Source organism: Anopheles stephensi, chromosome 2 (assembly GCF_013141755.1).
Source record: "Anopheles stephensi strain Indian chromosome 2, UCI_ANSTEP_V1.0, whole genome shotgun sequence".
Classification (NCBI taxonomy): domain Eukaryota; kingdom Metazoa; phylum Arthropoda; class Insecta; order Diptera; family Culicidae; genus Anopheles; species Anopheles stephensi.
The window spans coordinates 56,083,796-56,110,068 of NC_050202.1; the positions used below are offsets into that span (position 1 = coordinate 56,083,796).

The following is a 26,273-nucleotide window of genomic DNA, read 5'->3' on the forward strand; positions in this document are numbered from 1 at the left end:
GCTTACTAGGATTATTGATATCACGTGGTTGAATACACTAGCCTCACTACGGGGGAAAGGAATGAATAAGATTTGAACCTCGGTTCTGCCGTATTAAAACCGGCCAGATCAATTAACCTATGTGGAGATTGTCCCTAGAAGCCCTAGGAGGCCGCCTATTCTGCCATTACCCTCTCAGTTAGAGAGAGCCGCTAATTTTTCTCCATCAAGAAAAAGGTTTGTCCAGAGGCGGACAACGGTACGCGAAATACGCGACAGCTTGAGCTGATAAAGAGGTTGTACTCAGTGTTTGAACTGCTTTAAAAAAACGAGGCAACAGGCCTAGAATTTTTTTTCCCTGCCTTTTAGCCATTAGTTTGCCAATTGGTTCGCCGAACGTCCTTCAACCCAATAAAGCGCGAATCAAGGCCCCTTTCTTTCAACAATCATAAGGACTAGCTAGTATCGGCACGTTTCGGATCATAAGAGAGCTCTGCCATACACCCAAATCAACCCAACACAAAAACACCCAACACGGCACATCTTTTTTCACTAATGTTTATTAACATTTTTGTTCCATTTCTCATCCATTTGCTGTTTGACACAGTTGTGAATTTACTGCTTTGCGTTTCATTGCTGAAAAGTACATACAGTTTGTGTGTTGTTTTCTCTTCCTTCCTGCACGGATTGTTTTTTTTCCATTTGACCTATTGTTTTCGTTTGATTTGTTACTGCGCTGTACTATTATTCCTCCTTCTCCTTCTGTACGGTTCTTCTGTGATGTTCAGACTGTTGCTTTTGAATGGTACAATAATAATTACGTTCAAATATATAATAACTTTTTAATAGTTTGTATACTTTCTATATACAAGCGATACATTTTAGAAGGAAGAGAAGAAGGATTGATCCTTATTAAGGACCGAGGAAAGGGGGGGGGGGTGGGGGGCAAGACATTTTTAATTCCCTTCCTTTCTTTTTTTCTTCTCGCAACAATTTTGTGTGTGTGTGTGTAAATTGGTGAAAGAGTTTATCCTTTCTTGCCACAATTTGCCCTGCATACAATGACCACCTTACAGGCGGTAGCAGAAGAAAACAGTTTGTTTTTGTTTGTTACTAATTTTTATTTTACATTCACTAGTGTTCAACCTGCGCCGTTGTGGTAAAGGGGGGTTTTCTGTGTGTATGTGTACCTAAGAACGGCAAATAACAGTTTGCTCTTGATGTATATAAACGAACAGCGTGTTGTACTGCGGTGTGTGACACCGGTTTCTATAATAGAGATGAATATACACACTTATGTACGGTTGTACGACGGGCTTGGATGGATTCCAATTCTTTCCCACCCCGACCGGGATGGGGTCGCGGCGCGGTTTGGCTACGAATCGATTGCGAAGTAGTAATAGTAGTGGGGTAGTGTGGGGGGAGTGGGGGGCACTCCGAGTGACCCACCAGGAGGTTTTTTAAAACGGGGACCGAGAAACTTAACGGCTCCGGTCCGTGCTTTATCGACAGAAAAATTGAAACGTTGATAAACATATACATACACATATATAGTTCAGTAATACTTGCTGATGTTCCTGATGATTGTAACGCATAGGTTCCGTGTCGGTCTGTGGCTTTGTGTGTGTGTGTGATTTAAAATTAGTACGAACACGGGATTCGCACACCTCTTCTAAATAATCTATTTACAGCACGGGAAAAAAAAAACAATTTATAACCCTAGCATAAGTAAAGTCCCTAAGCGAACTAAGGACACGTAAGGGTATTGGATGCTGTTGCCTATAAACCGAACAGTGCGCACACTTGCACCGTACAGAAAAAAAAGCAACGTAACCGTGCGCACTAATCACTTGCAGTGGCAAAGAGGTGATCACCCTAGATAGGTGATAGGTGAAGAGAATATAGCAATAAATAATCTCATGCCGCCAAACGTTCGCCGGTTGTCTAAACAAGTTAGAAAGCATAGCTCACCCACCCTAGTGCAGCTCTCAAGCATACATGCAACGCCACTGCATTCAAATACACTAATTACGTACTATTTACTCGCCGAGCGTAAATGATCCCAACTTAAGAATAGTGCACACCAGCAAACTAATCTCTATCCAGCTGCTATGCGTATATGAGTAGCTACTAAATCAGTATATATTGCAAACATGCCCATCTTTACTAGGTGGTAAAAAGAAGGAAAAGGAAAACAAAAAAACAAGAGAAGAATACTTGTACGACAGTAAAGTATAGTGCCGGGAAGGGTATAAAGCAAGCGTCCGCATTCCTTCGACTGTTTCTATTTCGAATCGGGTGCATTGCTCCAAACCAATTGGACGCCTGCTTTATAACCTACCAACAGCACTGTACACAGAACTGGAAAAGGAACTAGCAGCAGCTTTAGAAGGCTGCTAGCAGAGGTAGGGCCAGTGGGGTGGATTAGTTTAGCGGACATAAGGCTTTAAAAAATACTTCCTGAAGTGTGTCTCTCCTTAACACCGTAAACCGCTGTGGTGAATCGAACGTAAAAGAAAACACCAAGCAGCACCTACACACGGTACAAAAGGGAAGACCTAGGAGAATTGCGCCTGCCACGAAAATCATAGTCGTGTACTGATTCGTATGGGAGCCGTGGTAAATGTGTGTAGATCGCAATTTTTGGCATTATTTCTTCTGCACAGCTGTGTGTGAGTGCGTGTGTGTGTGTGTGTCTGCTACATCCTATCGTTCAGTCCTTTTGCGGGAGACATCGGAAACGGAAATGAGAAGATCAAACCCAAACACATAAAACCAGAACCCTTTTTACAATCTTTTATCACCCGAAAAAGATGGATTTTCTATGTCTTTTACTAGTTTGCTCTTTTCTATGCTTTTTCCATCTCTCCCTCTCTCTCTCGCTCTCTCGCTCTGTCCTCTCGGTGTACTACAACAGTAATGATTAATTGTTTGCTTAAAAAATGGACGTCAAAAAGTTTACGAATTGATTCACTCTTCTTCTTGCTACGGGTGTGCGCCCATCCCGTCACCAGACGACTGGCGCAACGCTCGAGCCTTTGCTAGTTGCCTTATTAGTTTCACTGTTTCGTTAACGGATTGTTTTGTGTGTGTGTGACTGGGAAATTCACCTCCTCCTTTTCTTGTCGAGTGTTTGGCAAAATGTGGTTAGTTCATTTAAAGGATGGAACTCGAAGATCATTTACACGCTCGCTCAAAGAGCGTTATGGTTGTGGCGCTAGGGCTTTCCGCCGAGACACTGTGGGATCGTATTTGCACCGACGACAATAACGACTACAGCGTCCACTCTGACTGCCAGGACACTACCCTAGGATATGGACCGGATTATTAACTATTGCTCCTAATTTTCTATCGCGCAAGAACGGGCCCCTGACGGCAAGAGTGACTTGCTAGTGCAAGAATTGAAATATATATATTTATACTATTTTGCTCTCTCTCTCCCTCTCTCTTCTCTTCAACTGTACGGGTTGGCTTGGTTTGACACATCCAATCAGGTTCTAGGTTAGAATTGTTTTGGCGCATTGGTTTCTCATTTCGATTTGCTTTTGTGTTTAACTCAATCGTCCACTGACGGTTAGGACGGATCATAACATACAACACAACACATCTAGCTAACCGTCATTTTGAAGGTAAAGATGTAGTTTTTTTCTTTTCGACCGATAGGTAGTTAATATTACTACTTTCGCTATCCGCGATAGCAATTTTTTCCTCAGCCTCCTTGCCTCCTGCGCGCTTGTAATAATAGCCGCGATAAAGGACTTTGCTTGATACCAACCCTCCTTTCTCTACTTATCTATTATGGTTAACCCGTTCATGTTGCTGGTGCTGCTGCTCGTGGCGTGCGTAGCAGCAGCGGTGCAATTACTACTACCGTTATTGCTACTACCGCTGCCATTGCAGATGGTGCTACTACTCGCCTGCGGGATGCCGTTAGCCGTTGCCGCGGCTGTCGTAGCGGCGGCACCCTGCTGCTTCAGCTTATCGAACAGCTGCAACTTCGAGCGCACGTTTCCTTCGCAGATGTTGTTGAGCCGAATCTGGGGAGCGTTGGGAACGGCTCCCGACGCTTGCTGCTTCCGTTCCAGCTCCAGACAGAACGCTTCGTACTCGAACCGTTGCTTCAGTTCGGCCTGCGATAGCTTTGCGTTGTTGGCTGCAGTCGCCGCAGCAGCAGCGCTGGAAGCATGCGTTCGTCCTGCCTCGCCGTTGATGACTGCTGTTCCATTTGGTGTTGCTAGTGGTGTGGCTCCGTTGGCGCCATTCGTGCCACCGCTCATCGCAATACAGGGCGATGCGGTCGCACCCGTCGAATAGGCCGCACTAGGCGCACGATGATAATGATGGTGGTGATGGTGATGATGCTGAAGGTGTACCGAACTACCCGGGCCACCGCAGTGGCTCCCGGAGGCGGACGCGCCCAGCTGAAGCGTATCAGGTACAGTGAATGGTTTGAATGTTTGGCCCTTGCGCTCGAAGTACTCGACGATCTTGGCGATCTGGGCCGAGCGGGTGTTGGGCATGTTGCTGCACGACCGATCATCCCACAGCAGCGAGTCCGAACCGGCTAGGCTGCTGATATCGTCCGAGCTGTCGGTGAATATCGATGACGAACGGTTTTTGCAGTACAGCAGCTGGTTGGTAAACTGGTTCTTCTGGATCATGCTGCTAATTTCCGAATCGAGCGCCAATCGATTGATCAGACCCATGTCGATCGAACGCGCGTCAATGTCCACATTGCTCAGCACGTGATGGTGCCGACTGTGCAGCTGATGATGGGCCGGATGCAGATGGTGCAGGTGGTGATGGTGGTGATGGTTGAACCGCTTGCGAATTGAATCCGAAAGCTCCAAATCGTCCATACTTCGCAGTGAACTGACCGTGGTCGAGCTGTCATCGAAGAACAGTATACTTGAGCTATCGTTTAGCGTCTGGTTGGACATTAGACCGGTCAAACCGTCGGCAGGCGTACCACTCGAGCCTGTCCCGGGTCCTCCGCTAGCTAGCGTCGATGCTCCAGCGTATATACACCGACACATGGACAGCCGATCGGTCGATTCAAAGTGTGCAATCTGCTCCAGGCAGCAGCAGGGAGAAGATTTGTACGTGCCAAAGTCTTCGTTGAGACAGGAAAAGAATCCACTCTCGGTCGATCCCCGTCGGGTGAGAATACGCGGTGCCTCAAACACTCCGTCACCTTCCGCACACGCTTCCTTCCCACTGACGCCTATCGTACTCGGTTCTCCAATAATGGTTGTGCCAGTTGCGGCGTTTAGCAGTCGCTCTTCTACCATCCTCTGCTCACCGCCCTCACTCTTCTGCCTAACCACCACAACCTCTTCTTCTTCCTCTTCCTCCTCATCGTCCAGCTGGGTCGATTCTCCATCACAGCTTGCACCGTCCTGACCTTCTTCCGTGCCACTATCCCCATTATTGCTGCCACACAAATGAACCAGACTGTGCGCCGTTTGGCTGGGAGCTTTCACGTGTTTAATCACCGGCTTTGACTCCTCTTCATTCAGTTCCAGCTCCTCGTCAGCAGGATCCTCGGACACGATGGAAGGCATTATAGGTTTCACGCTACCGTTGGACATTTTCTTGGCCGTAGCTAAATTGACTGTGTTTGATGGCGCCGCACCGCCAATACTGGTGGTAGCCGCAGCCGCTTTACCCGCATTGGGCGCCTTTAACGCGCCCGGCACCGTGCCGGCACCCGTTACTTCAGTCTCAATTTGGCCACTCTTGTACAGTGGATGACTAGAGAGTTCGGTGAAGCTGGCCCGATATTTGCGCACGTTTCCGAGCGACACTTTGCGGTACTCGTTCGCTAGCGCACCACCACCACCCGCCATACTGTGCTCGTCGTCCTCCTCGCCATACTCCTTGCGCGGTGAGGTGGGTGAGTTCGGCAAACTCTTCGGCTGGCCCTCGCTATTGCTACCGCCCGAATTGGACCCGCTGACACTTGCCAGCCCCGTACAGCTTCTACCGTCGCGCGCATTTCGCACGATCTGGTTTTGCACCGAGTTCCAGGCCCGGAAGTAGGGTGCCGATATTTCGAAGCACGAGCTAAACAAATCACCCGAACTGTACGTCGTTACGGCCGGTTTGGGTCCGAGAATCTTTTTCACACCCTTCAGCTGCGACAGCGCACTGAACGGGTTCGCTTTCGGCCCGCTGCCCTGTTCCGTTTTGGCGCGCGGCTTGTACTGCGAGTCCTTGAGCAGCATCGTTTCCGCGACCTTGCGCAGCGTTTGGTTGGAGTAGGTGGGCGATTCCGGGATTGCTGGTTCGGCCGGCCGAACTACCGAGTTCCCTCGCTGGTACATGTGATACCGTGCCTTATCACTGGGCGTCGTGTGCGGTGGGAATACGATCACATTCTCCGACAGCGAGCGCCGGTGGTGGAGCGGGTTTTGTGAGTATTCCCCACTACCGGACGGGGTTGACGTGTTGCTGCCACCGCTGCTGCCGGTGGAAGCGTTTTCGCTCACCGCTGGTACCGGTTCGGAGCTGCTGCTGGTCGAACCGTTCAGCCCGTTCACGCCAACACCGTTCGAGATCGCACTTCCGTTAGCTAGGTTCATGCGATAGTGTGCCTGTTGCTGTTGCTGCAGATGGTTGTAGCTATCCTCGCATACATCCGACAGCAGTGTACACTTTTTCACACACTCCGTGAACGTTGGTCGACTCTTTGGATCATACTTAAACGAAAGAGTAGCGTCAAAGAAAGGTTAGTTGGCATCCCGAGACGGTGTAGGGAATCGCATACTTACAGTACAACAATAGAAGGCCAGTCTTAAAAACGCCGGTGGCGTGTCGTTTGGACACACATCGGCAAAAGCAATGTAGTCCAAACCGAACGTATCAGTTCTGGGCATAATGTCCGGATCTGCCTCAATCTGTGTTGAACAAAATTGGAGCGTTAGCGGAGTAATGTCTTGCAGTTCATTCGGCAGCCTTAAACAGGTCGCTTACCCGAGCTATTAATTCACACAATATTATTCCAAAGGAGAATACATCACTGGTTTGATCGTACCACTGTCCTTTCAGACACTCCGGACTCATCCAGTACGGTGAGCCAACAGTATCAAGGCGAGGTTTGCCACTAAAATGAAGAGTAGAATGTTCAATCATACACCTCCTCCAATGGGACTAGTGTTGGAGAGTCTTGTGTACTACTAACCACTTTCGGGGGATGTTAGCTGCTAGCCCAAAATCTCCGACTACTGCATCGAACATACCATCCGGTAACCGTTTCACAAGCACGTTCTGTGGAATATAGATAAAGAAAGGTTCATTAGAAATTCAATAAAAACCCGAAAGTTGATCACTTTGATAACGACTCTCCATACCTTGCTCGTAAGATCGCGATGGAAGATACCGACATCGTGTACGTACTGCATGCCACGAGCAATCCCCAGTGCGATTCTTATCTTCCAAAGGGCCGGAAGGTACTGTGCCTTGTTCGCGATCAGCTGCTCCAGTGAACCTTCCTCGATGTACTCCGTGAGGGCGTGCAACTGTCCTTCCTGCACGCAGACGCCCATAAACCTGTCGATGGGAAGAAAAAGGAATTTTCGCTGGTTAGCAACTTGATCTGCTGGATGTGACATGTGGATGTGGATTGATGATGCAGTTCCCACACGACAAACTCGTTCTCGGAAACGTTCTAGTAATCCTATTTGCGATTAATAATACCGCAACGTAACTTGCAACGATTTCCTGATCAACTAACAAGCATTGTCTAATCCAATGCCGACATAAGCAGAAAGTCTTGCATTATTGATTGTTTGCTCAACGACGCGATTCGATCATACATAAACCATTAAATGTGATCATTTTACAACGCATGATTTCCGACGGCCCAAAGAAAGCGTCGGGCGGTCGGAAGCGGAACTGACAGTGCAGTAATAATTCAAAAGTGGTTCGATTGGCGTGATCTGAAGGTTTTTTTTTGTTCCACTCCTTTCCTAAAGTTTTGCCTTAATTAATGATGATAATGTCTTCTCGAGCCACTTACGACATACCGAAAACGGTACGCGTCCAATCGTTTTCGGCGTCCAGATGAAGCGAATTTTCTCTGGCACGATCCCTTCAGGGCACATCTGATCGGTCTTTTGCCGTGCGGTTTTGATCGGTGTGCAATTGCATAAGCCCGAGAGTCGATTGTTGACTTCATTAATCAAGGTGTCGTTATTAAAGGGGGAGCGAAAGAAAAACAAAACCTAAAATACGGACACAAACTGTGGAAATGTGAAAATTTTGTAATGACGACCAAGCGAGATGAAAGCAACGGGCACTAATGTTTAAGCAATCGCGTCGATTTTATTGACTGTAGGTTTTTTTTACATTCGATTTGATTTTACAATAGTTTACCGGTCGCATAATAACGATTATGTCTGGTTTTTTATGGATTAAAGTGGATTTAATGGATTTATATAATATCGGATCACAAAAAGTAGACGATGTTCTCTGCTATTTGATGCAGTCACTACTACAACCACACAGCAAGACAATAACGACAACCGGACAAGAGGAAATCTCCAACCGTGGTCCATCTGCTCGCGAGCTGTTTCCCACTGTTTTACACCGCAACCGTTTAGCCGATGATCTCCTGTCCTGTCCTGATCTATTTCGCCCGGGCTGGGAAATCCCAAGAATCTGTGTTACTTAACGGATTCCTGCTGACCTCCGGTACGTCAGTCTTGTACAGACACCGTTTTGCGGTACGGGAAGAAACCGCCATTCCAAACTTGACCGTCCGGTCAACGAACGTCCGTCGATCATCGTTGCGTTCGCCCTGGCCGAACCGCCCTTCTCCCGTTTGCTCGTCATAACAATGGTCCGACACCAGTTGCTTCCGACTTTCGCTCGCGATGCTGCATCATTCGGAAACAATGAAGCGAGCTGGCTGGCTGGCTGGCAGTACGCACGATAGGAAGTATCTCATCGCAGCTTTTCTCAGCCACAGCATCCGGTCTATTTATGTGCCCGGAAGTCACACCTCGACATCGACGTTGCCAAGCCAGAGGCACTAAAGTATCATCGCCGCAAACTAACCGCTCCAACCCACCCAAGAAGTTCGGTTTTAAATGCGTAACAAAAGGCAAGTTTGTTCCCTTCGTCGTGACGATCGTAATGCGAAGGTCAGCCTGAAGTTTACGGGGTGGAAGAACAAAAAAACACGGATACCAACCAATTTCCATCACTAGCGGCTGGCGTTAGCTTGGTTGGCGTCGTTGTGCAGGCAGCACATATTTTAACACATTCCACTCGGCATGACCGGATCAACGCTGTCGTTGAACCTTCCCGTGGTGCGCTGTACCCTTCTTCCTTCGTCGTTTCGGAAGCCCTTGTTAGCGGGCACGGGCCGAATTTACTCCAAAAACAGAAAACATTCCAAATATGGAGCTTCCCCTCATCTGGGTCAAGGGAAACATCGCATGACGAGATGAAATATGGCGCCAGTCGGACACCGTCTGACAGATCGGACTGTGGAGATACACAAAGCAGAGATCCAGTGAGGTGACGATCACGTCCCAGCGATTCCACTGTGAGATATTCATTCATAGTGACTTGCAGAAGGATCTTATCACTGTAGTCAGAATGCAAAAAATCCACCATACATCAATCAAGAAATTACAGCCATAATAGACGAACAAACATATCCCTTACAGCAGGTCAGTAGCAGCACTCTTCACACTCGATATCCGTGGAACATCTGTAATAACTTGTTTACAGCTGCTAGTCACAACTTCGAACGTACCACACGTGTGATGCTGTGGTGATTGAATAAACACGTCACATCGTTTCCGCAATTCCAAATATGAGCTACTGCTCCACGCAAGGGCCACATTAGACGCTCAGATCCGAAACATGCCTGATGCTGCCGTTGTCCATATCAATCTACCGCACTGGTACTTCCTGATCGTCTGTGAGCACACAACCCCGGAAAACGACCTGCAGCCATTTTTCCAACTGCAAACTGGTTTTATTTTCCGCCCCATCCGCCCGGCACGGGCAGCATTTTTCCGCACCCGCAATTCGATAAGCCTGCGGGCGGGCGTTTAGAGGAAAACTGGTCATGTTCGTGACTTCGTGACATGATTCACAGCGCTGCCTGCCGGTGGCAAAATTGTGCTAGCCGAACGGGTTTTCGGAGACAGTTTGCAGCTTTCGCTTTTGTTGTGCGGGACAAAAAGGGGAGGAAAAACCTTTGCCGGCCCCGGTTTTCTTCATCTCCCCAAAATTAAAATTTTAGATGAGTAGCGCAGCGATCGTTACAGCTCTTGAAAGATATAGCTAGTTACGAATTCATTTCGCCAACAGATTGTTTTCCGTACCCGACCCGACTCAAGTACTTACATCCAGCAGCCCGACCGTAGCCCACGAAGATCCCACCCCAGGCGTACGATTAGCATGTCTCTGTAGCATGCCGACAAGTGTTGCCTGCTTACCACTTTAGCTAACCTTTAACAACGTGCGCGCTTCGTACGGTATTCTTCCGCATTCGAGCCCGGAGAATGATCCATCAGCTTAGCTACGCTCAATTCTAGCCACCCAAAATCTAGGTAATGCGGTAGTGGCAATTAACACAATTCTCCAGTTTTGCCGATTCCGATTCACGCCAACAGGAATGGAACCAATCTCAACACGGCAAAGTTTGGTAATTGGCGCTGGTACAGCTACAAGTGCTGCTCGAGAAACGTGCTTCCTGAGAGCCCCTGTTCAGGAGAGCTTGGCACACTCAGAATCAGTTTGCCGATCGTGCTGCGGCACCGGCTTTACGCTGGACAGAAGTGGTTGTACACACGTGTTTTCCGATCGTCTCAAGAGCAAGCCGTTCTGTGGTGGTTGGAATGGATAGTCAGAAAGCGTTGCGTGGGAAGCAGTAAATTGTTCGCGGCGAGATGGTGATAATTGATACAATTATGCTATGTTTAAGATGGGCAAACAATAAGAGATAACACGCGGCATTATGGAGCTATAAAAAGAAATGAAGCAACGGAGCTTGTACAAAATCATATACTATTTCGAGATAATTCTTAGATATTCAAAAAATGGTTGAGAATTATTGATTGAAATGTGAACCATATGTGAGGTTAAGTCGGCAATTTATTGGAACAGAATCCTTGGTTCATTCCTAGGACAACAGTTGCCAAGCTGTATTTTTGAAATATTTTAGTTAAACGACCAGGCTGTGTATCTCGACAGCAACCTCCTGATTTATTCCTAATAAATCTCTTGGGCGCCTGGAAAACCTGGAAAGTTGTCGATGGTAGATGCGGTCCAAGACTCCACAAGGCAGGGCCAGGGATCGAATGCCGTCCGGACCACCGCTACGTACGCAGAACTGACTATGCAGCTACGATCGAGTCAAGGGAGGCTAGAAATGGCAGGCAAAGAGCCCTTGTGGTTGTAGGGCCAAATAATAAGCAGAATGCCTGATCTACGTCTCCTCAATTATTGATCTGATTTTCGATTAATTTCTCTATCAAAACCATCTGATAGTACAGTGTTACAAATTGTTAAACTTTAGATCGCAGTCCTTGCAATATCTGCTAGATATTAATATCAGTAATTCAGTCTTTGAGACAATAAAACTGTGATTCTTCCAACATTTTTCATTATTTTTACCTTTTCAAGATCTTCCTTTTCAAGATCTTTCATTCATTTGCTCTCCAAATAGCACCTAAAAGTGGCTTGGCTTCCCACACAAACTACACCGAAGAACCGAGGTGCCCAACACTCTCCTTCAGACGGACATAATCTGGCATCCACCAGGTTGGCGCTCCTGGCAAACCCCCTAACATAAAGCAATCAGCACCAACGCTTCCACATTAGCACATCGCGCAGCATAATAAGTACATTTCGGTCTACACGGCCCACACAGCCGAAAGCCTTACATACATACGTACAGCAGGGGGCTCTGGCACATTCGACTTTCTATCTTTTCTTCCCCATGCGCGAGGTCTGCCCCGTGCAGTGGCAGGGATTTTCGGTCAGTTGTTTCGATGTTGGCCCAGATCGAGCGGCCCGCGAATGCAGACGATCCTCCTGTGCTTGGCGCATCATCCAAGCAGCATCATACGATCGCAGGTGTTGATGAGATAATTAGAGTGCATTTCTTCTGCGGCGTGGATGGCGAAGGTGGAAAACGCGGGAGAAGGTGGAACCATTTCGACATATCGTTCGTTGGCTCTTGTATGTCGGACATCAGTGTTTTTTTTTTGGTTTGAGAGAGAAAGACGATCAAAAAAAGGAGCCAAAGAAACCAGCGCGATGTTGCTGCCCTTGTTTTGGTGCCCGGAGTCGCATCGACAACCTGGCCCCACCGTACCATATGTAAGAGAGCAATGTGTGCTAATGTTAACCATTTCTTTTCTTTTGGGGGCTTTTGTTTTTCGCCTGGTTTTCGCGTAAAATCCCAATCATTACGAGGAAATGACGCGATGAAAATGACACAAATTCAGGTCAGAAGGCTCGTCATCGTACCGTTTTGTTGGTCACGGTCTCCCGGAACTAGGTCCCGAAATGTTAATCGTCCCATAATCCGATTTCGGCACTGTCGTGGATATGGCGTTAATCAGTGCCCGATCAGCGAAGCAAGTCTAACCGTGCCTTTGTTGTCCTTACTTTTGCTGCACAGCTCATGAAACATGCTTAGATTCGCCAATCCGACTCCGTAAGATTTTCCTCTCTGCAGGGGGGAAAAAACATGTACCCGTCGACCACAGTGTGCGCTTGTTTTCCCCCATTTTCCTGTGCCCCCTCCCTGTTTCCCTGCCGATTACGCTGAAGGCGGTCAACCGGTTTTTCTTCCCATTGCACCTTCATTTTCCGCTTCGCGCCCCCAATCACAATATCGGCGACCATCTTTCCCCACGGCGAGCCATTTCTTTTCCACACCATCGGGTTGCGGGCCCCGGCTATGGTATTATGGCCATCCGATCGGCGACTACGACCGGCTAGTCGGCAGGGCCCAAGTTATGCGGTTTTGCGATGGATTACATCGCCTTCGAGCAGGTCCCTCACGTTCGCGTAACTTCCTCGCGTAAACCACGCCACCCCGGGGCCGACATAATCGAACGAAACAAAGTAGATATATAGGTGGGTGTCATTGTGGTGGAGCAGCAGCAGCAGCAGCGCATCGAAACGTGCCACCGGTCCTCTCCTAATCACTGCACTTTATGGTGGCTGGTTACCGGCTGCAACCGAAACAACCATAATGCTCAGGTTGATGTAATCGAGATCCAATGGGGCTTGCGATCATCAACCCGGGCAAACGTTAAGCAGGAAGCGACAATTTTCCGGATTCACTTCAAGAAGAGGTAATTTATTCCTTTGTGGACCTTGTCATGATGACTTGTCTAGAGGTTTTGCAATCGTTAACACGTTTGGACACTAACATTTGAAGAATTATTAAGAATAGTTATCAAGATCTTAAAGAACAATGTTACCAAACAATGATACCAGGAAAACTTCTACTTTAAACGAGCATGCCCGAGATAAGGCAAACGCCAGGGTGAAAATGTCTTGGGATTATTGTACACCATCAGCATAAGAAGAGCTGATAATATCCGTCTTATTTAATTTTAAGTTTTAATTTCGTGCTCCCAATACATAACACCAGCCGTTTAATGGTTAACATCCCTCACTAAGAAGAAATGGCGAATTAAGTCCCTTGGATGCCCTGAACAACATGGAAATTGGAGGCACCTAACACGTGGTATCTGTTAACTGTACCGGAGACAGAGGCCCCTTATGGAGTTCGAGGCCCTCGAGCCCTAACAATCACAAGGAATTAGATTATAATGGGGCAAATTAGCTTGCCTCGGTGGCAGAAGCGTGAGCGGTGAGGGTCTTCACACGTCAGCTTCTGAGATCAAATCTTATCAAGACCGCCAAACCGCACGCAGGACTGTGACTAGCCAGCTACGGGTAAAATCAGGTTATAGGAAGCCTCAAATCGCAGGCCGAGACCTCTCGAGGTTCTTGAGCCAAAGTAAAAGAGACAGACTACCGAGTCACTGCCCAGATTTGCTTTCAATGTGTCTTAGAGCTGCCTGTTTAAGACATCGTAATCAGCTTATGTCTCAATTGTAATACAAATTTTCCGAAAGACAACATGGATGCTTCAGAGAAAAGCGGTTGAATAATGCAAGAAAAATTGTGTTGTTATGAATATTTTCAAATGCTGAACAAACAAAAAAAAGTTTTAAAAGAATCCTCAAAACATGAAACCTCAAAATATTTTAAAAAATATTAAAAATTAACCAATACAATCTTGTATCCAAAAAAACTCCCCACAGCTTCACCACGCGCCTTCGAAAGCAAATAAATGCAATGCGATGCTCCACTTATTTATTCGTACCCGATTTGGTACGCCTGGAATTGCATTTACCGCCGACCGACCGACCGACCGACCGACAGGCCGCCCGAACTAATCTCCTCCACCCTTTTATTGTTTTAAATAATACCCTTTAATCCACCACCAAAACCCGACCCAACCCAATTGTGCTCAGCAATCCACATCGGATTTCCTGGCCCGGCCCGGCTCAATTCCATCTCAGAGACGTTCCGCTCGAACAGAGCACGGCCTACCCGGCGCCCTTTAAGGTGGAGCGGAGATTTTTCAGCCCCCCCCCCCCCAATATTCAAATGATGCTTGTTTATCGCTCCATTTTTCCTACCAAATGTGGCGCGGCTCGGCTCCATCCAACCATATTGCTATTTCGTATTGATTGAGATTGGGAAGGTGGAACACAAGGTGCCGGGGTTGATTATTTCTTCTTCACGAGCTTTTTTTTTCTTTGCAAACAGAAGAAGTTCGAAATTAGTACTTTAATTTGAAAACCCATTCACAGCTTCTTCATAAATGTATCGATGAACAAACCGATAGACCTGGTTGCTTTATCGCACTGTGAGAATCGGGTCCATACATCAACGCTTGCTGCAACTTCACGATCGATCGCACAATCGTACCCAAAAACCCCCGTTACACAATCACGTTTTGCACAGCTCGGAGAAACGCCCGGGACATACCAAACCGCGGAATGTCTCGGTCATTGAAGGCTGAATTGAATGTTATAATCTCGTTAGTCGAGGAACCGGCCCTAAGGCGATTATTAGTACCCCTGCCTGGAAGCAAGGGAACGATCGCATCAGCTAACCATAAAGCTCATCATTCCTCGTCAAGCATAGCTGTACGAGTTAGTATCTGGATGTCTACCGGCCTGCGGAGAAAATATTACCCGTTAGGCCGAAAATTAGGCACGTGACATGGGCTGGCGACTATGCACCGTCTGTCAACCCAGCCTAATCTCTGGCAAGGAGCAAAGCGCAACAAAGTGCGCACCTAATCAACTCGATCGCCCACTTTCCTTCCGCAGCTTCGTGAAAGCGGAAGGAACCGTTAGACGTGGCCGGTGAAGCTCTCGTGAGACGGTGCGGCAAGAAAGTACCGGTTCCGTTTCGAAGGGGAACGTTGTCTGTCCCATTGATGCCTCAGGGACATCGTGCTGATTCCACCCGATTGTCCAATCGGTCCCCGATCAGTATGTTGATTGCTGGCGAGCCGTAATTTTCCCATCATTCTCGATGAAAAGCTATCAGCTAATGATTTATGGCAGAGCAGCAGGTCCCTCGTGAGCGACTTGCGGACTAACTCTCGATCTCGAAATCGATTGATGTGGTCTTGAATTGGAGTTTGAAATTCTTCTCAAGCTGATTGCGGTGTGCGTTAGACACATCACGTAATTGGACGCCTCTTCTTTGGCGCGTCATTTATGGTGCCAGTTATTTGGGTTAGTTTTACGATCGTCTAAAGCCGCTTCTTACGTACACTTCGCTAAGCGATTCCGTTTTTTTAGGTCTCATTTTGTGATATCAGATTTTTCCATTCATGCCGACAAACCTGGCGCCAGAAAAAGTGGTGAAGTGAGAAGATTAAGAATTCCAATGTATCACTGCTTCTTATGGCGGACACCTTACTCCAGACATTGGGACGGAATTCAATTAGCACAGAACGTCTCCAACACTGCGTTCCATACTCCGCCGTGGTGACCTTTCTTCAGATTCGCACCCCATCTCACCACCGTTCGACAAATTGAGGTCGATCATGAGCTCTGAACGATCTTGAGCCTGTACCCATATTGGGCCGTGTTATTAACTCCTCGGTGCTTGCGCAAAAACCGTTGCCATACACTTGATCCATGACTTCCACAGCAGCGCACGATCGGGGAGAGAGAGAGAGAGATGCTGGTTGTCTATGCGTGAAGAGGTAAATTATTTACCCAAGTGTGCGATTAAAGCAAGTAAACACGGGCAAGTGTCAACGAGCGACTCTACTCCATGTTTGTTTGCAGCAGTGTGGCAGCATCTAAACTGGGCAATAAACTGTCGATGATCAACTCGCACGAACCTGCCAACTTTAACCAATTTAGATAAACAATTTTTCTAAAGCGGTACAAACCCATAAAGCCACACTTGTGTTGGTTGATTTAAATTTTATGTTTCACTTTACCTATACGCACGTGCCTTCTCGCGCATACCGGTATAGGCCTCATGTTGTTGCTGCTGCACCCCCCCCCCCCCCCACCCACGAGTGAATGCAAATCCGTTAAACGTGTTGCGAATTTGCAAAACATACACAACCATTTCGGGTCATTTCACCCGGCTCGATTCAATATCGGTTTGTATCGGCAAACAACACAACACATCAAACCAGCTTTCCCAAATCGAAATTTCACTTTCAATGTGTTTCGGGTATTATTCGACTGGCAGAGAGGGCGACAGCATGGATATCTTACAGCAGCAAGACATAAATGGAGCAATTCCTGAGACTTTATGTCGCAAAGAGAGTAGTTGACGGAGCATGTACATCTCCGGGACAATTGCCTGACTGCGGTGATACGGTTGTGTGTATCACACTTGACCGACTGGGAACGATCAAAGGGGGACGATTGAACCAAGTACCGGTTCCGTACTCTATCCGCTTCCGTGAGACATCACGACGACTGGCCGACGGATGGCAATGTTGGCCGCAGATTGTTGTTTCCCTTTTTGCGTTCTCTCTACCTTCCGTTTCTTGAATCTTAACTCTGGTTGGACACATTTTTACAGCCAAACACGGCAATAGCCCGACATGATTGGGTTGGCAAAATAAAAGCCACCAGCTGACGGCGTGCACAAGGAAACGGATTGGCCAGATGCAAAAAAAGACGACATTGCGCGCTGTGTTGCGGCTTGAATCTGTCTTATGCAATGGACACTATTACTGCTACCTTTACTGACCAGTACGGAGGATCGTTATGCCCATCGTAGCATATTTTCGTTGTTGATTGCATCGTTTGCTGCTACACATGCACCGGTGCCGGTATGCATTTCCGGAAGCACAAACAAACTGCCCCAAAACATGGCCCCGCGCAAAAAAAAAGCGAAAGTACAGACACAATATTTGGAAGGGTTTTCGGTTAATTATTTACTGCCCCCTGATAGGGAGCGTTTTCTCATATCAAGCCAACCGTTTATCTTTTTCAAATATTCGGCAAACAAATTTTAAAACCTCCTCTCGCTTTGTGAGAGCCGACTGGAAAGGTACGGATAAATGTTGTATTATGCATTCACATCCACCCAAAATAACAAGTTTTAACACTATGGGGGCAATAAAATGGCCCTCCCTCCCCGAAAAAGCGAAAGTTTAACCATCCGATCAAAGCAGTAATGAATTATTGAGCTGGCTGGCTGGGTGAAAATGCGTGGCTGGGCACACGCGCGATCGCTCAGCGCAAACATAACAATGTAAGGAACAATTTGGTCGGTCTATGATCTCATCGCAGGCGTATTTTATCTGTAAACACACGCGAGATAAGAGCGATCCAATCGATGGTGCCCGTGTGTATACGTGTATCTAATTAGGCAAATTGAAGCAACAAACATGTTAGGACAAACATAGCCTTCGCCATCTCATTACTATAATGATACGAGCGCCAAATTATAGGGTCAAAGAGACTTCGAGTTCGTGCGCACGCAAAAAAAAAAATGCTAACCGAATTATTCACATTCTTCATGCAAAACTTCTCCCCAAAAATAGCACACAGGTTGTTCTGCCTAAAAATAGAAAGGCCCAAAGAGCAGACGCCCACGATATATTTACGGCAGCGAGAAAAGAAGTTCATACCGCAAAACAAAATATGTAGCCAAACACTTGAGGGGAGGAAATGAATTTGAAAGAAAAAAAAAACAGCCAAGCCGTCAAACCAATCCGATTTTAACGCTGAAAGCAATAACAACGTCTAGCGAAAAAATGGCGAAAAGCATATGTAAAAAAAAAACAATTCGGGGGTAAACCTTCTTAACGGTCGCGAGATGATGATTCAATGTGAGTTGTTTGCATGCTAAGCGGACGTAATAATAAAAAGCGTGTGACGAAGCCGAAGAAACAAAACAAAAATAACGATCACAAAATTTAAAAGGTCGTTCCTGAAGCGTTCCATCTTGTTCAGTTGGACATGCCTAAATGGTGAAGATTTAACTGCTGAATAATTGATACCAACATCTGCCGGTTTACCGAATTGTAAGCTGATGACAGTTGGAGAAAAATGATTTCAAACTGTTGTTTAAAAACATTCACTAAACCAATCCACGTTGGATGCGACTGAAGGACGTCCTTCAGCGTAACGAAGCGTAATGGTAGATTCCTTTTTGTTGTTTAAAAACAAATATTTATTAACTAATTTTTCATGTGAATTTTATTAACAATTTACCAGCATTCGTACCAACAAAAAGCCCAAAATAGAAGAGAAACTTTCTTCTAGATCATTAGCGTTGGTGGATGTGCCAAGCGTTCCGTTGCAGTTCTCGACGCTGACTGCAACCGAACCCTTTTCGCGTTCACCGTAACCTTCAGCAAGTTCAAAGACCTGACGCCGTGAAAATCTCAACCACCACCAACCGATCGCTCGATATGCACCCCAACTAGTTGGTGCTAGTTGGTGGCAACATTGACTTACCTTACAGTTACAGTAAGGCAGCAGCAGCATAGCATCGACGAGCGTGCTGTAGTTTTCCTCCCCTTTGCTCGTGCGAAAACGAGACTCTCTCACCCACGATTTATGCGCAAACGGGCGCTTCATCAAGTGCATACCACCCCGGACCCCATAATCGAACGATGCGAGCAGCGTAAAAATAACAAAACACAGCCTCGGCGGTTGCACGCCAAGCCAAATGTAAAACGTGATCATTTACGCACCTCGCACTCGACATCGCAGCACGTTTGCCAGTTTTTCCCGAGCTGCTTATGTTAATCGGACATTTAACGTTTTCTGTATGCATCTGCTGCTAAAACAAGCAGTGCAAGTAGCCGCAAGTTTGCATGCTCGATGACGACGATCAAGTGCAGACGGTGTTAAACAAACTGTCAATGATCGTGACAGCCGTAGGATGTGCTGTGAAAACGCGGGTAAGCGAATATGTGCTCGGTGTTACAGGGAAAGTTGGGTAAGAAATTTATTTAAAACTTTGGAGAAATTTAAGAAGAAGCTAAGCAATACGGCCAAGCCTTTCTGCAAAAGTAAAAATAACATTAAAACAAAAACAAATTTATAACAAAAAATACGAAAATAAGAAGGAAAAAAAGAAAAAAATTTAAAGTAGTGTACATTGAAATTAAAATAACGCTCTGTTCATATAAAAAATATTTTAGAATTTAATGCAATGTTTGATTTGCGATAAGCAAACCATGGCGAAGAAAATTAAATGAAAAAAGCAAATAAGAGTATATAGCAAAAACAAAAAAAGATAAAATAAAAAAAGTAAATGTGTAAATTGAACGCATGTAAATTTCAATAAAATAGGACCAAATTGAAATAACAATAAAAAATAACTCATTTAATAGAAAACATAAAAAAACAATACGCTCAAAATAATCAGAAGAAATAAATTGGAAACACGAAAGTGATGCAAATGAACGTAAAAACAAGGTTTGATTTCCAGCAAGATAATCTAGCTGAAGAAAAAAAACGAAAACAAAAAAAAAAAAACAAAGAAAAAAGAGAAAATAAAGATCAAATAAAATAGTAGTGTACATTGAACTAATAACAGAAGACAAGACTCATCCAAAGAAAACTTTTAAAAAAAATTAAAACTCTACCATAAAAACTAGAGCGAAAACACGAAAGTGATGGAAATGAAGGTAAAAACAATGTTTGATTTGCAACAAGATAGATCTTACCGACGCCAAACAAACAGAGAACACTCGAACGGACATAAAACATACATTGCAGAAGAAGAGGAAGCAAAAAAACCAAATCCAAACTCTTTGGAGACAACGATCAGCAGTGCAGTGAAGAGCAAACAGGCAGAAGAAGAAGCGAAGAAGTGAATGAAGAAGCCGGGCGCGAATCACACAGTGCGTTGGCCGGGGCTTTCACTCTCGTTTCGTTAATTTCCTCCCAATGCTGATCCCAACGCACACCCGCCGTCGAAGATCGGGGTGGCATCCACCGAGGCGCGAACGCTCTCTCGCCGTTCATCAGGCGTCTCCACTGCCAAGGCTGTTGGGTGCGCTTGTGTGCGTAGACGTGTTGTATAAAGGTGTTTTCAGGTTTTTCATTACAACTTGGCCGTTTCTGCTTTTTTTTTTTTTTTTTGTTGGTGTTGGCTACCTTTCATATGATTTCATTTGTTTTGATTTCATTACGCTGGTTGCAAACTGAACAAGGGTTTTCGTTTCTCTTCTTCTTGGAGAGCAAGAGAGATGAATTTCTCCATCCTTTTGTGGCGTACCAAGGTTTGCAATCGATGGTAAAAAATTTTACCGATTCGGGAGCAATTGTATGTGTGAGAAGGCAAAACACAGAGAGTAAAAAAAGGAATATAACAACAGGAACACACAAATAAAAAAGCCACTAAGAGAAAAGCCTAACCAAGCCTCAAAAACTCTGCTGTTGATCGTACTTTGCGGCACAAAAAGAGTCGATGTGCAAAAGCCCCTGGACGCAAACAAAAGCAAAAGCGAGACGATCATCGTGCGCAACCCTTCGCACCTACATCACAGTTTGTTTAAACTCCAACTCAGCAATTCCGGAGGGTGGAGCAAGAGAGTACCCATCCCGGCAGTCCATATTAAAGATTGCAATTAAATAAATAAAACAATGTTGAACGGCGCTGGAGTCGTCGGGAACAAACATTCGCACACGGGGGAGAAACTGCTCTGCATCCGATGCCCGTACGGCTACCATTTCCGGCTTAGGGGCTTTACGAAGATGAATAAATTACCGCAAATAACAACAAACTCACGAACCGCGCGCGAGCATAACAGAATGAACTATCAAGGCCAGAGCTATGCTCGAAATAGTAGAAAGAAAGAAAGAAAAAAAACAGCGCAATCCAACACGGGGGAAACACTCCGAATATGTGTGTGGCTGAATAGTTTATGCGCAAGGGACAACGGAAGCGTTCAAAAGTTGCTCTGGGGCAGATTTTTTTCTAAAACTATCCCCAGGAAATTATTACAATAGAAATGGATTTTAAGACTCCTATAGTTGAATTAAAAAAATCCATTAAAAATTATTTCAAACAAGAAAGAAAGTGCTTCAAACCTTTTAAACACTAAAAAGCATAATACTGCTTTTAATCCACACACACATTGCGACCATTTACATATCGGCCGGGAAAATCTTCGCCCTCAACGCGGCACCAGAGAATTGTCTACCGTGGTTGCTTCCCAACGCAAACCAACGAACGACTTGCTGCAAACGTTAGTCCACTACCAGTTTTCCTTCCCGACTTTTTCGCCATCGTTAACCGTTGGGCATCTTTTCCGCATCGTAAAGGGCCACCGACCCTTGAACTTTGCTGTGTGTACCCTTCCCAATGCCAGGGAACGGGCCTGAGTGATCGTTGCGTTTTCCATCCCATGCTGTGCTGTGAAAATGGATGCTTTTGTGTGCTCGCTCGTATGAGTGTGTGTGTGCTCGAGCTGCTCGAAAACCTGCACATAATAAATCTTTCCTTAAGATAAAGGCGAAACAGAGCAAACTACAGCCTCTTTTGGCTGGGTGGTTGGGTCCATGCACCGAAATGTGTGATTTAGTTTCTCTTTTTTTGGGGCTAGGAGCTTGTGTGTGTGTTGGGGGTGATCTTCCAATCCAGCTTTCTGGAGATTGGTTTCAAGTGGCAGTAACAAATTGATCTTGAGAAGATGTGGTAGTTCATAAGAGCTTAAGAGGAAAATTTTAATAGAGTATCAGATATTCGTTCTGAATAAAAATACTATTTGCTCCTAATATTAAATATCCCGGACCATTGTCTAATGATTTCCTCGGCACTACCACCTGAAAAGTAGGATTGGAAGATTCGTGTCTCGGAAAATTCGAAGATCCAATCCCAAGAAAGATTCGAATCGGATTGGATTTTAATGACAGATTCGAATCTGATTCGGATTCGAAAGGGATCATATCCAAATTTGATCTGAATTCGAACTAAAACCGGGTCGAATCTTATACTAATCCGATCCGAATCCGTTTGGGATTCGATTGGAATTTAATTAGGTTGGATTGGGATTTCATTGGGATTTGATTGGGATTCCATTGAGGTTCGATTGGGATTCGATCAGGATTAGGTTGGGTTTGATCGCGATTTGATTATACCAGCTGGATAGCCAATCCTGCGTACGGCAATTCAATTAAACCCTAGCAAAAAGCCTACAGGTGGGTCAAGATCACACCAACTTAAAACACACTTTCGCTTTACTTTCGCTGTGAATATTGATTTTTTTCATCTGCGAAGAGTGGTTTGTTCTCAATGAAAACACCATTACACCGTCAATCACAACATTCCGTTCCGTCATAAGTGCTCGGAACGATTTGTGGAATGCAAGCAGTACCACCGCCCTAACGGCTAATGGGCCAATCCCCAACAACCAGCGCCAGACAACCGATGGAAAGGGTCTGGTCTTCAGTCTTGTAAACACAGACGAACAAACCCCCTGCTAGTCTAGACGATGGAGAAGGAAATGCATTTCTGTGCGCGTTCGTGTTAACGTGCAATTTTTACCCTCACCCATACGATGTTTGCTCCCACGGCGCGACATCGTACAGACGAGCCTCTTTTCCAGCCAGAATCGGATTGAATGAAAAAAAGTGAGCAAACCCCCACCGGAAGTTCGTATCAGCGTCCATCCATTTCCTCAAGCCGCGGTAACAGCCGGGATAGTAAACAGAAACCAATTCCTGGCACATTTCCTTGCCTAGAACGTACCCTTAGCAGCTTCGTCAGAATCGTCGAAGATGGCGGGCCACAGACCCTAGACGGTAAAACTGAACGAGGACTGTGAAGGTTAGGGAAATTGCTTTGACCCTTCTCAACTCAGTCAACCGGGTTGGATCGAAGGAATGAGAAATGGCTTTTTAAATCAATTACACTGCACACCCGTTGCCGCTCAATATCTTCCCACAGGTTGGCCAGACGACGTTGACTAGACTGCCAGCCAGGTGGTGTAGTGGCAAACTTAATGTTTCAGAACAGGATGAATGGAAGTGCGCGCTTCGATGAATGAATATCAACCGGTGTGGTTGTCCACCCTATCACTTACCTCAGAATGTTTGGATGCGACAGTTTGTTCAGCAACTGAACTTCACGCAACATGTTTGGTCGGTTGGCACGCCGTTGATTCATCTTCAGCACCATTACATCACCGGTAGTCCGATGTGTCACCTGGAAAAGAGCAGAACAAACATATTAAGGTAATTAGCGTATGGGGGAGTTTTTTGCTGTTCGTGCAGGAAACTTGAACGGTAAGAAGTTTCGCGTACATGCATAGTCATTGTACATCACTTGAAGATTGAGGCTTACCGGGCAAAACAATAACTACCACAGCTGGTAATTATACCAACGTGACCAAGACGTTCTCCGTAGGAAATTACTTCACATTACCTGATAACGTTCGGCTAGACGAGCCATTTTGGGGGATGTCCAAGCAACAACAAAAAACACACACACACACACACAAACATTGCTGCATAATAAGCATTTGCAGCGCTTATAATCTAACGTTATCTGAATGACGTCAGTAGCGGTCTCATAAATTAGAGGTTGTTTGTGCGTGCTGCGGTTGGAGCATTTTAAGACCTCAACAAAAAATTACCTGCTAGCTCTATAAGAACACTTAGCTGGAGAATTAAAGTATACATTTTTTTAAAGGATTGATAATATAAAGAGACTGCCTCTTAAAGCCGTTGCTACATAGCAATAGCAAACTTAGAGCATTTTTTAAACTCTCAACAGCACCTTCGTCCTTTTGAAGTACCTTGATATTAGATGAAAGGCAGTTGTTTCCATTTCTTATCTTATCCGACTCGAGTGGAACCGCAATAATTGATTCGATTTATTGGCAAACTGAAATGAAAACTGATACGAGCAATGTTCTAGATTTTTCCCTATAAACCTTCAAACGTTCGAGATAGAAAAAGATGTTCAAGAGACGACATTCCTTTAGATATGAGTAAAGATTGGCAAACATAAGTAAGCTTTGCAGCAATTAATCTTGAGAAGATGTGGTAGATCACAAGAGCTGAAGAGGAGAATTCAAATTGAGGTTCAGATTTGAAATTACTAAAAATATAAGTTATACCCCAAGTCCTTGTATAGTCAAAAAAAACCTTGATCCATTCAAGATAGAAAAATATGTCCGAGAGATGGCATTCCTCTAGATATGACTTCGTCTGCCTGATTGTAAAGATAGAAAAGAATATGGGTTCCCGCCACCCGCAGGGATATGAAACGCTTTCAATTGTGAGATAAATCTGTCAACAAAACCGTGGCGGCATTGAAAGTGGCGGGCCTCATTCGTCTGCAGAGATTTACCCATAGAGAGGTCCATGATCGCTTTATATTGATTTCTGACGCCGTTACCTTCAGGCACGCAGACACCGTGCTTAACTGCAAGCTCATTAGAGCAAAGACAATTGAATTCACTCTCATTGTCTTTATAAAAAAGCACAACAATTAAATATTCGTTTGTCAAGCGCTAACGACCGTATCATAAACATTCATCTTTGCTTACAACAGCCACGGCGCAAATTCGTAGGACACATCCAACGTCAATGTTTGACATAGCGAAATTAACCACTCTGCATCAAACGATCTTTGTCGCTATCCATTACATATGCAGATCCGTTACAAACGATAGTAGTATGCAAAACAATTGCGTTAACCGATCGTCAAGTCACGAGAGCGCAAGAAAGAAGCTAATTGATCACCTCGTAAGGATGAGCCCGTTGGTGGTCTTAGAGAGAAAGTCATCCAATCTGCGCTCATCACCAAGACGCTCGCCGAGCATCGCCGTCAGCCTTTTGATGATGCGGCCCACTCGATAAGATAGATGTTCAGGTGGTAGCAAGAGTGGAGCATGTGCCACCCGCCCAACGTGACACCCGGCCAACCATCATCTGCGGACACCACAAACACATGCGCGTACCCTCCAACAGAGCACGTGCGGCGATGATAAGAAAGTGCAACCATAAATTCGCTCGGAAATTGTTGACTTCTGGAGGCTGCCCACGATAGAGCGCGTGAAGTTGAACGATCAAGGTGAGTCGTGCACTAATTGGCTCGCTTACAAGCGGCCGCGAAGTGGGAGGCGAGACCGCTCGAACGCCCCGTGCGCCTTATCTTAACAGCAGCTCCCATTTCCGACGCTCGACCCATAATTTTGTATCCCTTTGAAGCGTGAATTTAAATGCTCCTCGTTAATGTGGTGAGCAATGGTAGTGATTCGCGAAATGGTGCGACATCATCCCGGGCGCTGGTTGGTTGCGAATTACATATTGTGAATTAATCTTTAGCCGAGCTGTCACATAAATAATTGCCCAGACTAGCGGAGAGGCATTCGCGTTTGGAAACGGCGCATTTTTCCACCCGCCCAATAATCCTGTCGGGCAGGCAGCAGCCATTACGACGTTATATTTCACGCATTCGGTTTCGGTAAATGGTCACCGATCCGATCTTGATCATGACAGGTGGGCCACCCCTCGCCCCCAGAGCAAACTGAGTAGGCGCGCGAACGGGGCGATTCGACTGGGGGCTCTAGCCGTTTAAAAAGAAAGCTTTTGGGTGGTGCATAATTTATGCGCCACGCCACAGTGATGAAAATAACGCGAAGAAAGGCCTTTGGGTGGGTTTTGGGGTTTCTGAGGTATGACCGGTGGAGATCGGTGGTGCGAAGTGGCGGGAGTCTATTTTTCCGATAACATCTCTCCACTCTCTCACGGAATTGTGTTTTCCCGCTGCAC

The 26,273-nt window shown here is 45.9% G+C and overlaps 1 protein-coding gene across 4 annotated transcripts in view; it reads right to left on the reverse strand.

The window, feature by feature from the left end:
• Window positions 1–521: 521 nt before the first annotated feature.
• LOC118502922 overlaps window positions 522–26,273 on the reverse strand; it is a 70,557-nt gene continuing 44,805 nt past the window's right edge. For all 4 annotated transcript variants that reach the window (XM_036035657.1, XM_036035658.1, XM_036035660.1 and 1 more), the window contains exons 3-8: window positions 23,576–23,697; window positions 7,332–7,530; window positions 7,163–7,248; window positions 6,955–7,084; window positions 6,753–6,878; window positions 522–6,680 (exon numbers count right to left, since the gene is read on the reverse strand). In XM_036035657.1, the coding sequence (XP_035891550.1) occupies window positions 3,765–6,680; window positions 6,753–6,878; window positions 6,955–7,084; window positions 7,163–7,248; window positions 7,332–7,530; window positions 23,576–23,697 (3,579 nt within the window). In that variant the 3' untranslated portion in view covers window positions 522–3,764. The remainder of the gene's footprint in view (window positions 6,681–6,752; window positions 6,879–6,954; window positions 7,085–7,162; window positions 7,249–7,331; window positions 7,531–23,575; window positions 23,698–26,273) is intronic.